Below are 14,110 nucleotides of genomic sequence, written 5' to 3' on the forward strand. Positions count from 1 at the left end.
GGCTTTAATTCTTGATATTCCCCCTCAGGGATAGGGAGAGAAATCAGACAAGCATAGGGAGCTTAGACTTGGTGGTCGTCACAGTGCTGGCAGACGGGGGCCTCTCCAGGAGCCTATTGTTAGAATCAGCCCTCACAGAAGTTTGCTCAGAAATCCCAGGTGCGGTGGCATCCTCCCTGATAAACATAGGCAATTCTTAATGAAGGCTGGAAGCATCCCTCAGAGCACCATCATCCTGTAACCCAGGGACTTCTAATTTTCACTCTGCGTAGGAATCATGGTGGAACTTTGGTTGAAATGAAGATTTCAGGCCCCATCACCCCAACACACACACATATACACCCCCCCCCCACACACACACACAGATTCTGCTTCAGGAGGAATAGGAAGTGGCTTGAATCTGAATGTTTAACAAGCTCCTGGTGACTTCTGTTCGAGTAATCTGAGGACCACACTTGGAGAAATATTGCTCTGATCCCTATTCTGGACCCCATGACTGACAGCTAAAGTTGATGACAGGCGGCTTTTGCCTCTCCTTTCCTTACTGCCCCCCACACAAGAACTAAACTCAGCTGAGTGCTCAGGACAAACAACTCCTGGCCTCCACATCCTGTCGATGTATCTAAAAGGCCTTAAATAGTGAAAAGTAAAAATTATTCTAAATGTGAGGAGGTGAGGGCAGCTCATGAACCAAGCCCTCCACCCTGCACACTTTGCTCACACGCTCAACTACACGGGCTGTACTGTCACTCCTACCACAAAAGCCCAGGGCTGAGCAGCACCCCGTGCCCTGAAACCCCCCTTAAAGGTGTCAGAGTTTGAGGGCTGAAGTCACCAACTCTTAACCCAAGCCCTTTCTTCCCACTCTGCACCAGCCCTCAGCCCTCCTGCTCACCGTAGGTCACTACCCCCGTATGTCTCCTTGGGTTTCTTCCTCCTGTCTTTCTGGAACCTTATCAGGCAGAACACAGCAACTGACAGGAAGAGCACGCCCAGCAGCACCCCGATCACAGCCCCGGCCACTCGGCCTTTGGAAGGCTCTAGGAGACACAGGATCCTCAGAGCTGCAGACCTTCCTTGGTGCCTCAGATAGCTTCATGCAGACCCCCAACCCAGGCCTGCCAGCCCAGCCTTTGCCCAGCATCCCCTACCAGTCACAGAGAGGGTCAGCTCACAGGATGCGCTGCCCATCTGGTTGGTGGCCACACAGCGGTAGGTGCCCGAGGAAGCCAGGGAGAGATTGGTGAGAATGAGCCGGCCGGACACCTCATCTAGAGGGTGAAGAGGAAGTGTTCTATCACTCATTCAACTCACAGTGAGCTATACTGTGACAAAAGCATATTTCATTTCATCCTTACAGTAATCCTGTCAGAAAGGGACTAACCTCATTCTATTAGTGGGGAAACTGGCTCAGAGAAGGAAAGTAATTGTCCAAGGTGACCCAGAGAGGAAGTGTCAAAACCACTGCAACTTCTGTGCTCTTCCCACACTACACAGCTGCCTTTTCAGGGAAGGGGGAGACAGTACACACCTGAAGGGCCCAGAAACCACAGTGGAATCGGGGTGGGGTGTCTACTGGCTGATGTCAGGTTCTTGGTTGGGGGAAGAGGGCTTGATTGCTGGAAACTGTGCCCTCTGGGTGGCTCTAAGCTGACCCAGATGCTCTTCTAAGCTGCTTACCTTCCCTTTAGAAGGAAGAGCACACATTGGGAGGTGATCTGGGGGTCTCTCCGGATTGATAAAGGGGCTTGCTGGGGCTGGGAGGAGAACCAGGGCACCGGAGCCAGCATGAGGAGGCTGCGAAGCCAAGGCTCTTAGACAGTCACATGGTTCCTTGAAGAAACTGGCTAAATGATTCAAGCCAGTCCATGCTACTCTGCCTCGGCTTCCTCTCTAGGAAGTTTGGAAATGATTCATGACCCTCAAGAAATCTAAAAGGAATCCCGACCCCCAAAATAGGCAAGTGGGAATCATAGAATGCCCCTGCCTTCCACTCTCTTCCAGGATATCAGAAGTACGTTTAGCCTGAGTAATGCTTCAGGGACCATGCAGCCACAGACCGTACAGGAAGACAGGAGGGAACAACAACGGGAGCCAAGGAAGAAGCAGGGGAAAGGTATAGCAGTGTGTCTCATACCTACAAGTTTGGAACTCGTACTGTGGGCGTGTGGAGTTTAGAGGTCAGATTTGCCCAGGTTCTGAGTCCCTTCTTCCTTGATGGCGTGAGCTCTTACCTTGCACCATGCTGTTGGGAGGTGGTGTAGGAGAAGATCCAAGGCGGATCCAGTTGTACACCGGCCTGGGGGCTCCCTCGGAAGAGCTGCATCTCAATGCAGCAGAGCCCCCCACGGAGGTTTGACCACTCTGACTGCACGAAGGGCTATTGGGGGGCACTGCAAAAATCACAGGAAGTACCTTAGCCATCTTCTAACCCCACCCCTATGAAGTGCTAGGTTTCCTGCTTCGATACCTCCTACCACGTAGCGGTCCACCTCTATTCACATACCACTGCATCCCAGGGAAATGATTTCCACTACTGGAAATTCTGATTGTTAGAAAATTCTTCTTCATGTTGAACCAAAATCTGTGTTAGTATAATATCCCAGTTGGTCCCAATACCTGCCCTCTGGGCCCACAAAGAGAGATGAAAAAAATCTCTCCTCCCTGGGACAGCCCTTCAGATATTTGAATGCAGCTGTCATATACCACCTCCTAAGTCTTCTCTTTCCCATCTAAGCATCTCCAGCCCCTTTAATAGTTTCTTCTGTTTGCTCATCTCCAAGCAGGCTCTAGTTTGGGGTGAGATGGGTGCTCTGAAACACAAAGTCAGTGCTTAGTGATACAGGCCCTTTCTCCTTTAATGGGCCCTCCCCCTCTCTGCTACTGACCTAGAGAGGGACAGAAACCTAGCTACAAATGGGAGGTTCCCCCAAAGGTGGAGCTGTCGGGGGCATGACTCAGATCCCTATCTGTGGGAAGGGCTTTCTCTCAACCCTCACTAGCAACTGAGGGAGGAGGCATTCTTTGTGGAGGGTGGAGCCGGGGTAGGATTGGAGGACGTTGGGAAGGGGGCATTTTCCTTCGGGGGTCCCCAGTGCCGTTGTGCCCTTGGGCTGGAAATCAGGATAGGGGAGGATTTAGCAGGGCCAGTGCAATCTTTCAGGTTATGTGGGTGGCTGGTGGGTCCCCAGCCTGCCTCACCCAGCACAGTAAGGTTGATTAACCCCAACCCATTGGTGTAGAAATCTGGCGGGTTGTTAACATGGCAGAGGTAGGTTCCAGTGTCCGAGGGGCGGACATCGGTCAGTTTCAGGGTGGCCACTCCTCCTGTGGGGGGGTTCTGAAGCAGGCTGGCCCTCTCTGCCTTAGAACCAGTTGGATACAGCTGGCCATTGGTGAAGTACAGGATCTGGGGAGAAGCAGAAGACACATATGTGCTTTTTGCCACGTGGCGTCAACTCTGTAGTCCTTCTTTAACGCGGGTGTTAGAAGCCCCTCCCTTATGGCAGCCAGGGAAGCTGATACTCTGTAGCCAGAACCAGGAAGGTCTATCTGTCGCCAAATACCGTCCCTTCCCAGGTGCTGAATGAACTAGAGTCATTGCTTTCCGCTAAGCATGCTCTCAATCTGGGGGGAGGGGAAGCAAATATTCCCGGAGGGGGCAGCATTTTTATCCTGTTTTTAATCACAACAGCTTAGCCTTGGTGGGTTTATGAACTGACACTGGAGCGGCACTAACGTTCGGGGGTTGCATGGAGGAACTCTGGGGGAGGCGGCTGGATACACAGGGCTGTATGTGTGAAATAGCCTCACGGAGACTGCGTTCCCAGGAAGATCTAGAAAGATCTTTTTCATCCAAGCAGAGTGATCCACAAATGCACCCTCTCCGACCCCCTCGCCCTCATCGCTGGGTGGATCCCCTGTTCCTGCCTCTCCTGGCCAAGCCCGCCAAAGGCAGGAGGGCCCCCCATTCCGCGCGGGTGCCCTTAGCTCACGGGTTGGGACGAGGAGACGGGCCTCCCAGGCTGCACGAAGCTCCACTCCAGGGCGAAGTTGTCTCCCACCGATGTGCTGTAGCTGCACGTCAGCTCGGCGGTCTTGCCCACCGGCGCGCTCAGGGGCTCGGTGGGCACCTTCACCTCCACGGCCAGCCCGGGGGCTGGAGTGGCCGAGAGGCCGGCGGGAGAAGCGCTCAGATGACGCGGCCGGGGAGCCCTTCTTCCCCTGGGGCTCAACTCCCTCCGCTCCATCCCTCCCTTCCTGAAACCTGAGGTTTCCCGGAGGGAGGAGCCCACACACCACCAGCTCTTTGGGTGAAAGGACCCGAAAGGGCCAAGACTGGGCCCGGTCTGAGGGTGTGCTTGTCCGGGAAAGGAAAACAAAAGTTAGGTGGTGGTTACACCCTCCCGAGAGGCCCAGCTTGTCTGCTGGCCCAGCGGCCTCCACTGTCCTCCACCCTCCCAGCAGCCTTCGATGTCTTCTCCCCGGCCTCTGCCCCCGCCCCCCGCCCAGCGCCTGTCTGCTGGCCCCCTCCTCACCACTCAAGCAGACCCAGCCCAGCAGGGCCCCGCAGAGGAAGGGCCCCTGGAGCCAGGCCATGGCCGCGTCCTGCCGGCTCTTGGTCCGTCTGGGTGTCTGGCTCTGGGAGAAGGTAGCAAGTGCCCACAGGGCAGCCTCCTGGTGCCCGGCCCCAGCGGGACTGGCTATCTCAGAGCAAACAAGGGGAGAGGCCTGGCCGTCAGGTAAGGAAGTGCTCCTCCCTCCTCCAGGCCCCAGTACAGGAATCATTCGAGCCCTACTCCCTTCTTTTGTCCCCTTCCCCCCAATTCCTGAAGCAGTCAGGCCCTGGGGAAAGGGCTGGGCCTGGGGTGGGCACCTCAGGGCAGGAGAGGGATCAGAACTGGTGCTCTGTAGGGAAAGAGTGACCCAGGAGGAAGAGGGAGGCATTCTGATAACCTGGGAGCTGGCGAATGACGCCACCACTTTGGGGTCTCACACTGTGAGCTCGAGCCCCAGGCCAAGGCCCTACGACCCCCTTCAGAGTCTTGTTCCTTCTGAGCCCCTCAGCCCCTCTTCCAGTTACTCCTCTGAGATCCCTTCTTTGGCACCTTTATCACCACCTGCTGAGGCAGGAGTCTCTATGGAAACTACAAGTCCTCCCCCCTCCCAGAGCCACCCCATTTCACGGGCAGAGAAACTGAGGTCTGGAGGAGCCCCTACCCTTCGTAGGAAAAGGTGTGGCAGGACTGGGGTGGACACAGCGCCACCACATCCTGTGCCTGGCTCCCCCCACCCCAGTACGAGGTGGGTCACTGCTGGACGGGCAAGAAGACGGGTAAGGATTCAGTGGTCTGGGAGAGCAGCAGAAGTCAGGTTCTTCTCCCCTGCTCTTGAGGAGGAAACAGGGGCTAAGTGCACACACACCTGAGCTGTGAGCGCTCAAGCTCCCGCAGAAAGTCACCAGTTTTATACCCTTGCTGCTCGAAGTGAGGGAGGGTCTCCCAGCCCCAGGCTCTTTGTGCCTCTCCACCACTGCCTGACAGCAAATGACCCTTTTAAAGACTCTAGAAGAGCTATCCTGAGCCAGTCAGCCAAGCTGGAGGCTGTGCAGAGAAGCCCTCCTGGGTCCACCGCCTGGGCAGGGTCCTTTTTGCATCATCCTGAGACTCAGCTTCTCCTGGGAATTCCAAGCTTGAAAAGGTGATTTGACTCTCACTTTCCACACAAACACAATGTATCTTTATTGAAGTTTGCAAAATAAAAACAAAACCATGCATTTCAAGTTAGTATAAAAAATATCTTCCTTATCCCCTGCCCCAACAAAACCCAACCAAACCAGCAGGACAGGTTATATTAACGCTGGGAGCTGGAGGGGGAGTGAAGGATGAGGTTAGGTTGGACGGGGTACAGACCAAGGGGGCCTGGAGGACTGGTTGACGGGCGATCCCTACCAGGCCCTGGGGGATGAGGGTGAGAGGCAGAGGTAGCGATCTCAGCAGCATCCCACTGCAGTCTTAGAGAGAGCCCAGGGCGGAGGCCTTCCTAATCCTAGGTCCACGTCCTCTTCTTCTACCTCCCCGAAGTTTGGGTCTTAACTGAGACTCAGTTTTCCCATAGTAAAGAAAGGTGGGGGCAGAGAACCAGAGGTGTGGAAGGCGGCCACCCTCCCAAAGCTCAGGCCTCTGTGCCAGGGGTGACCCCTGTAGAAGGAGAGAAGCCAGATGCTCAGCCAGCGAGTAGCTGGGCCATCACACCAGAGACCCAGCCTGACTCTGGGCGGGTACCATCACAGGGACAGCACCCATGCGGCTCAGAGCAGAGGAAGAGACCCCCCCAGCGCCGGGGGATATTGGCTGAGGGTGGGCCCCATCTGTTCTGAGCAGCCTTGGTGAGGGCAGGACCTGACTGGAGAGGCTGGGTGTGGGGCTCAATGCACCAGGCCTGGGAGGGCCTTGGTGTGGCCGAAGGGCTCGTGCCGAGGTAACAGAGGAGAGGGTCCCATTCTTGGAGATTGTGTCTGAGCCCTTGGGCCAGGGCAGGGTCCGGGGAGCGATGGCGTCCTCCCTAGTCATCAAAGAAGCGATAAGAGGTCAGAAGCCGGAAGGGGGAGGGGGAGAGTTCCCACGTGCTTTGTCTTACTCTCACCTCCCCTCTTCTTCAACTCTCCTCTCACTTAAAATCTGCCCACAGGAAGGATGGTTCAGCCACCGCCCAACCTTCCGTTAGATGAGAGCTGCCCGAATTCCCAAGGAGAGCCCTTATCTTGGCAGAGACCAGGGACACTTACTTGATATCGTTGGCCGGCTCCTCTAGGGCCTTGCCCCGGCGTTGGTACAACAAGACCAGCCCAACCAGGAGCCCCAATCCAACCATGGTGCCCACGACAGCTCCAGCAACCACCGTAGCCTCAGGCCCTGGAAAAACCTTGCCGTCAGAGGGGGACTCTCAGCTTATTCCCTGGCCCTTTCCAACCCCACTGCCCCACTGTCTTACCATCACCATACACATTTTCTCTCGTTAAGAAGAAGGTGACTGTCAAGAAGAAAGTGGTCACTGACCAAGCACCTGCATGGACATTTGACCAAGACAAGCTCCTTGTCCTGTTATAATGAAAGGCCTCCTCCCCTCTCTTGCAAGCCCACCCCACCCCCCATTGACCAATCTTCTCCCTAACCACACTTACCCCTCACTGACCTGTGCTCACTTTCAGGGTCACATTGCACTGGGCACTGCCCACCTCATTGTGGGCCTTGCAGATATACACTCCAGACATGGAAGTAGAAAGGTTTTTGAGGTTTAAAGACCCATGGATGGCATCTGTGGACACAATTTAGCTGTCAGTCCAGGGATCCTCTTTCCCATAAAAAACATCCTGTCCCTCCTCTGGAATGTCCTCTTTGACTCCCTGGGAGAGACTCCCTGGCTATCCGTTCCCTGAGGGAAGGGGAAGGTGTGACAGCCAGTGTGCTGGGCTCTGCTCCCAGTTGCCTAACTGCTAGCTCAACACCCCTCTCCATTTCCGCCGCTCAGTGTCCCCAAGTGATATCTGAAAGGAGGCTAAAGAGGAAGTGATGCCCAGAAAAACCAAAATCCAATTTTTACTTTTATTTCTGAATGGCAGAGAGTGAGAGAGAAAGGACATTGAGTGAGGAATTAGAAAACCTAGGATCCAGAATTGACCGGTCTTCTCCTTGGGAAGACTGGTCAATTGACTTTAAGAAAGTTACCTGCTATCTCTGGGTCCCAATTTCTTCATCTGTAAAATGGGGTAATACGACCTACTTGATTGTGTTGAAAGGAATATATGAAATAATCTAATGATTTTAACAGTTAAAGTTTATTGGCTGCTTACTCTGCACCAAAGACTAAGTTCTTTACATGTACTAACTTAGAAAAGTTTCACAACAAACCTATGAGGTAAGCTCTATGTAAAAATAATTTTAAAACTTTTACTATAAAAATGGTCAAATAAAAAGTAGAAAGAGGGACAAAATAAAAATGCATATACCCACAACCTAGATTCAACAGTTGCTAACATTTTGCTATACTTATTTCATTTCTCTTTCTCTTTTTTCTGAGACATTTTAAAGTAAATACTTCAGCATGAAACTCCAAAAATAAGGAAGGACAGTATCCTACATAACCACAATACCATTACCACACCTGATAAGTTAAGACTAATTCTCCAAGAGCATCTAGTACTCCATATTAAAATTGTTCCATCGATTATCTCAGTCAAATTGAAAAAAAAAAGTTCCAATTGCCCCCAAATGTTTTTTTAGAGCTGGTGTGTTCAAATCAGGGCTATTAATATCCCCATTTTACAGATGAGGAAACAGAGTCACAAAGTCACACACCTAGTGAACGCAGATCTTCTAGCCCCAGCGCCTCTTGAGTAACCTAAGTCTGCAGCACCTGCCGGCACCTGGCAGGGCCTCTTTCTCCAGCCCCTCCCCACACCCTCCTCCTCCCCCCACCCCGCCAGTGCTTTTCAGCATTGCCTCCCCTGGCACCCCGGCCCCTGTGGTACGTCATCTTTCCTCTACCCCAGCCTCACTCTCAGTGTCTCCAGAAGGTCCCTCACCTAAAACAGGTGCAAAGAAGACCTGGGAGGATGGGGGCGACCGCACCCACTGGTATTGGGCAGCGGGCTTACTCCTTGGGGACTGGCAGCTCAGGGTCACGTTGGTCCCCACGTGGGGCACGCCCCGGAGGCGGCAGGATGGAGGAGCTGGAGGAACTGGGGGAGGAGAGACAGGTTAAAAACTCACATCCGGGGGCCAGCGGCTCACCCTCCCCCGATCCCACACGCGGACCCCCTGTCACTCTGTTTGCCCCTCTCCCAACCTTCACACTCAGTCATTTGGGGGAGAGACCTGCCCGACCTCCCATGGGTGCCTCTCACTTACCCAGCACATTGAGTTCTAAAGTCTTGCTGCTGTGACCTCGAACAGTGCCTTGACTGTCTTGCAAGTTCACGGAACAGAGGTAGGGTCCGGAGTCTTTCTCCTGGAGGCCCTGCAGCCGCAGTGACACATTCCGGGAGGGCATGGGGTAGACCAGGGATGCCCCAGCTTTGCTTGATGTGACCCCGCTGATGTGCGCCAACACCTGGTGGGCGGGCGTCACACCTCCCCATTATTACTTGTCTGCTCTGTGCCCAGGGCTCAGCTAGGCCCCCTCCCCCAAACTGGGGGTCTTCAAATGCCCCTCACCTGCACCACCCCCTCTAACCTCTACCAGCTCTGCATTCACCCCGGTCTCTCGAGCTACCGTCTCACCGCCCGGGGTGTTCTGCACCAGAACAGGTCCTGTTCCCCCGGACGCTGTCTCTTCATCTCCCACTCGGGGTGTTTAGAAAGTGGTAGAATGGTTGAGGGATAATGTAAATAGGGGGAAATGTATGAAAGAAACTTAGACAGCAGGGGTAGTGCCAAGAGAAAAAATATCTTTTTCAATTTTCTTTTTCTTGAAGATCCCCAGCCCCCCACTGTATAAACCCAGGCCCTACCCCTGCAATCTAAGTTTCTTTCATACATACCCCCTACTTCTCAACTGACCTCCTGAACACACTTTCTAGGACCTTGCAAGGAGCCCAGCAAATAAGGAGCTCTGAAAATGACGTTTCCTTGGCTTCTGGGTGAATTTGCCTCTGAGTCTTCGTCTGATGTCAGGAAGGAAGATAGGTGAGAGATTGTCGGAGGACATGTACCCTTGCCTCTCAAGGAGGTTATATGGGAGCCGCGGGACAGATAATCATTTGGAAAGAGAAGCGGCCTGTGACAATGTCCAAAGCACAGATAATGTGAAAACAGGAAGATGCTCAACTTTTAAAAGTTGTGTGATACTTGCCCTAACCCTTCCTGTTTCCTATACCCTCAATCCTCACTTTCCCCCTTGCCCGGCAAGTAAAATGCCTCTGCACTTGTCAGCGTTTGGTGTGCTGGATTTCTAGGGGGACCTGGGAAAAAGAGAATTCTCTGGGGAAGCCTCCAAGATCAAAACAAAAATTGAACGGGTGAGGTGGACCTTGCTTTTCCCTGACCCTCCTTCGAGTCAGCCATCCCCTGGCCACCCCTCCCACCGTTGCCCGCTCTTCCCTGCTCCCCACCCCGCCGCCGGCCCCGCCCCACCTCCGGCGTAGCTAGCCTCTGGCCGAGACGATTTCCCTCACCTGGCTCATATTCATATTCTTCCCTTCCAGTAAGAACCATATCACGGTGGGCACCTCCCAAGGCTTGGGCTTGGTCGAAGCTTGGTCCCCGTGCAGGGTGTACCACGCCGGGAGCACCACTTCCGCTCCCTCTACCGCCCGCAGCTTGGTGAGGCCGGCGGGCACGTGCAGCTCCACTTGGGCCCGCGAGGGGGACGCTGGGGACGAGACCGAGGAGGGTGAGCGCGGAGCCCAAGGACCCAGCTCAACGCGGCGGCAGGAGAGGACGAACCTCGCGGGGTCCCGCCACCGTAGGCCTCGAAGACTGCCCAGGGCCCGTTGGCCTGGGATCCCATTGTCAATTTCATCAGAGCTTCTTCTCCCCAACCTCAGCCCGCTGGCTTGCAGCAGGGATAGGGACCCGTGTCTACGCATTTATTTGTATCCAGAGGCACAGATTTCTGCGCACCAAGAGGAGGAGGGGAGATTTCTAGCGAGAAGGGAAAGACATCCAAGAGGAAGGGAAGAGTTAATACTTTTTATCTACACCCTACGTAGGCCACTTGCTCCCCCAATTTTTCTGGGTGGAAAGGCGCCGGTCAGGATCAACAGTGTTCCCATCTCCTGCGTTCTCAACCAGATGCGCGGAGGGGGGTGGGAGGGTTAATCGGTTACCGATTAACTCCGCGGCTCCTTCTGAACTACTCCGAGCCAGGGAAGCTGGAGTGTCCCAGCGCCCAACCTAGCCCAGTGACTGCCCGTGCTCCCCGGCCTCCCGCTGGGTTCCCACACGTGGGCTTCCCCAGAAAAGTTCCCAAGGGCCCTTTTGGGGCCTAGGGGATCTGGGCGGGTCGCAGGGAATCCTGGCAGAGCTAGAGGAGAATGAAGGTCCCCTGACAATCAAGTACAAAGCAATCAAGTACAGAGCTTGCCTCTGCCTGTGACTGACCTTCAGGAGGTGGCCTGGGGTGTTGGTTTCAAGGAGGGGGCTGTCGAATCAAAGCTTGCATCATGGCGCCCAGGAACACTCACTTACTGCCCTTTGGAGAGGCAACGGAGCAGCCAGTCAAAAGCCCTTTGGGGGAATAAGCTTGGGCTTGTCCGTGGCCAGGCCTGAGGATGTTGGCCGACCTAGTCCTAAGCCCTGCTCTCACTGAGGCCCTGAGTCCTCGGCCTCAACACTCTGCCCTGGAGTCTGAGATGCCACCTCTGCGTGGTGATCAGGGGGCCACCGCTCGGAAAGCGGCCGCGCACGGGTCCGGCTTTCCACCCTGCTAGAGGCCGGCTGAAGGCCTCTAAGGGCCCAGGAGTGGATCCGGCCAGGATGCACACCGCCCCCATGGCTTCCTGGCTGCGTGTCTTTACAGAACCCCAAGCCCGATTCCTTGGCCTTCTTAGCACCCCCCTCCCCATTTCCTGGCAGATCCCTGTGGGCCAAGCAGGAAACTTGTGCCCGGTGATAAGCCAGAAGACAATGAGGAGGGCGCCGCTGGACCGGAGGCTCTGCAGGCAAAAACAACCTCTGCCTCAAGGAGCCTGACACCCGCTCAGGACCAGCCCGCCGGCTGGGACGCGGAGAGGCCTACGGGTGGTGCAGGCCCTGGCCCAGCCTTTCTGCAGCTCACCCCCAGCGGCCAGACACAGTTCCCCGCCGCCGGAAAGCGGCCGCGGTCCCCGGAGAGGGGTGAGCCGCCTCCTCCCTAGGCCCCCAGCGACCTCCCTCAGGTCCTGCATTTACGAGGTCACTTTGCCAAAGGTAGAGGGGTGGTAAATCAATAGTAATGTGGACACACTGGGGTCTGGGCAAAGGCCAGCTAGGAGCTGGAGAGGGCCCCAGGCTTCGCTGCCCTGGTCCGGGGTGTCCGCTGGAGCAGAAGCCCCTCAACTCTTCGGCCCCTTTTGCTCCCAGGTGCCACAGGGAGAGGCAAAGTGGGTGGTTGGGTCTGAGTGAAGGAGGCGGGAGCAGCCCAGGAAAGGGATCCTTCTGGCCCACGCCAGACCAAAGTGTGGAGCAGGCTAGAGCGCAGGAGAAGGAAAATGGGCCTGCTCCCCAGGGCTACTATTTTTAGTCTCCCTCTTTCTCTGAGAAACTCCCCCCGCGGGCTTCTCACGCCCCAGGGGCAGCATCGCTGAGCCACCGAGGAGCGAGGGAGCAGAAAGGCCTCGGCGGAGAACCCTGTCGGGCAGAGCCCAATAGAGCCTGTGCCACCCAAAGTGCTGACCATCCCGAGGGCCATTTAACCCTCAAGTGGCCCCCTGGGGGTGGCCGGGTAGGGATGCTGAAGCCTGGGTCTTCAGTATGAAATCTGAGGCTCAGAGTTAGGATAGAAAGAGGACGGGTTGCAAGACAGCTGCCGAAGACACCCTGGCCGCTAACTTGAATTTTTCTCCCTTTCTTCAGAGATCCCCAGCAGGAAGGGGGGTGGGGAAGTTGGGGGTAGAATGCAGAAGGGAAAGAGGTGTTGATGTTGAAGCTGGGACGGGGGGCCTGAGAAGTCAAGGGATCCTGGAGCAGCCCCACCAAGCCTAGAGGGGCTGGTGGTCTGGTCTTGAGCCCCACTTTGTCTGGGGACCCTAATACTTCTTGCCCCAACACCCTTGCAGCACAGACTGGGCTAAAGGAGACACGGGTAAAAGTTAGGTGAGCCCCATCACTGTGGCTGAATTTCACTCTACATCTTTCCAAGCCTTACTTGCCCTGGCGACTTCCAACCTGAGAGAAATGAGGAGTTAAAGCTGACCTGGACAAACCCACCCTTCACCCTCATTCGGGATCCTTGAAGAAAGATGGCAAGAAAGCCTGGGAGGCAGCATGTGAAACAGCTTATAATGAGCTTAGTTCCTGTGGGTCCTTTTCTCCCAGATATTGCACTGGGCCACCCCAGCTCCTGGGCGCTCCTGGAGGCCTTCAAACACTCCTCAAGCACTTGCTACAAGGAGGAGCCCTTCCTCTCTGACTCAAAGGCCCTCTTCTCTATTTCCTTTGTCCCTTTGGCTCTGGGAGCCAGTGGGGGTGGTGGACCTCTTGGGGGGGCGTCACAATTCTGCTCCTCTAGGCATTCAAAGCCCTCCTCCATTTCCTGTGTCCCAAATGACCTCACGGTCGTGCTTTGGGGGCACCTCCCTTGATTCCCAGAGCAGGAAGCAGGAGGGGGGGGGCAAGTGGGAGGATCTGGGATGGAGAATTGAGGTGAAGTGTGTGTGTCAGGCCCGGGAACCAGGGAATTCCCCAGGGGCTCTTGCACATCAGTTTGTGGTGGGGTGGGGGTCGGGAGGGGGGCTGGAGTTAAGTCCTTAAGCTCTTTAGCCAGTGTCTCATCCAGCAGCTCAGCTCATCCGGCTCTGCTGGGTGGAGGTGGGGAGTTGGGGTGAGGAATGGTTCCAACAACTCACCCCAGGCGGTGCCCTAACCCTCTCCCCGACCACAAACACACCTCACCCAAAGTGGGAGCTGTTCCCCGAAGCAGTGGGGACACAAGTGATGCCCTAGGTGGGGGGAAGTATAAGGGCGGGGAGGGAAAGAGTCAGAGACGGGAGTCCTGTCCCACCCAGTTCCTCATCAGTGCCCAAAACCACCTCCCTCAGGGTCGGATTCACCCTATCTCTCCCATCTCATGTCCCCTCCAGGTCCAGGGTTTCACTCACCGAGAGTAGTCAGCCCCAGGAACAAAAACCGCAGCAAGCTGGTCGCAGGGGACCCGGGCAGGGAAACCATGGCCTTCCCTGGCCCCGACGGAGTCAGGGGCGCCGGCTCCGGGACACACCAAGCGACAGGTGCTGGGGCCGCACGACAGCCGAAGCGGAGGCGGGAGCCGGGCCACTGACACCAAGGGCGCAGCTCTGGCCAGAGTCTGCGTGCGTGTGCCGGTGGTGGGGTGGGGACCGACGGGGACTGGGGGCGGGGCACTCGAGGGGGCGGAGAGGTCGCCGTCCTCGCGGGCGGGGCTCGAGGGTGAC

At 55.8% G+C, this 14,110-nt stretch overlaps 2 protein-coding genes across 2 annotated transcripts; both read right to left on the bottom strand.

Annotated features, from left to right (window-relative positions):
* Window positions 1–891: 891 nt before the first annotated feature.
* On the bottom strand, window positions 892–4,599 carry VSIG2 (V-set and immunoglobulin domain containing 2; the record flags this gene model as incomplete). Its single annotated transcript, XM_082628747.1, has 6 exons — window positions 892–1,040; window positions 1,152–1,271; window positions 2,235–2,393; window positions 3,202–3,409; window positions 3,996–4,159; window positions 4,542–4,599. The coding sequence occupies 6 exons, from the start codon at window positions 4,597–4,599 to the stop codon at window positions 892–894; spliced, it is 858 nt and encodes a 285-aa protein (XP_082484873.1).
* A 1,117-nt stretch (window positions 4,600–5,716) lies between these two features.
* Window positions 5,717–14,012, bottom strand: LOC309808711 (endothelial cell-selective adhesion molecule-like). Its single transcript, XM_082629294.1, has 7 exons — window positions 13,799–14,012; window positions 10,175–10,371; window positions 8,910–9,111; window positions 8,585–8,740; window positions 7,195–7,317; window positions 6,788–6,914; window positions 5,717–6,564 (listed from the first exon to the last, which is right to left on the bottom strand). The coding sequence occupies exons 1-7, from the start codon at window positions 13,866–13,868 to the stop codon at window positions 6,249–6,251; spliced, it is 1,191 nt and encodes a 396-aa protein (XP_082485420.1). The 5' UTR covers window positions 13,869–14,012; the 3' UTR covers window positions 5,717–6,248.
* Between the last annotated feature and the right edge of the window lie 98 nt (window positions 14,013–14,110).

Source organism: Mesoplodon mirus, assembly GCF_964341445.2.
Source record: "Mesoplodon mirus genome assembly, chromosome: 7".
Taxonomy (NCBI): Eukaryota; Metazoa; Chordata; class Mammalia; order Artiodactyla; family Ziphiidae; genus Mesoplodon; species Mesoplodon mirus.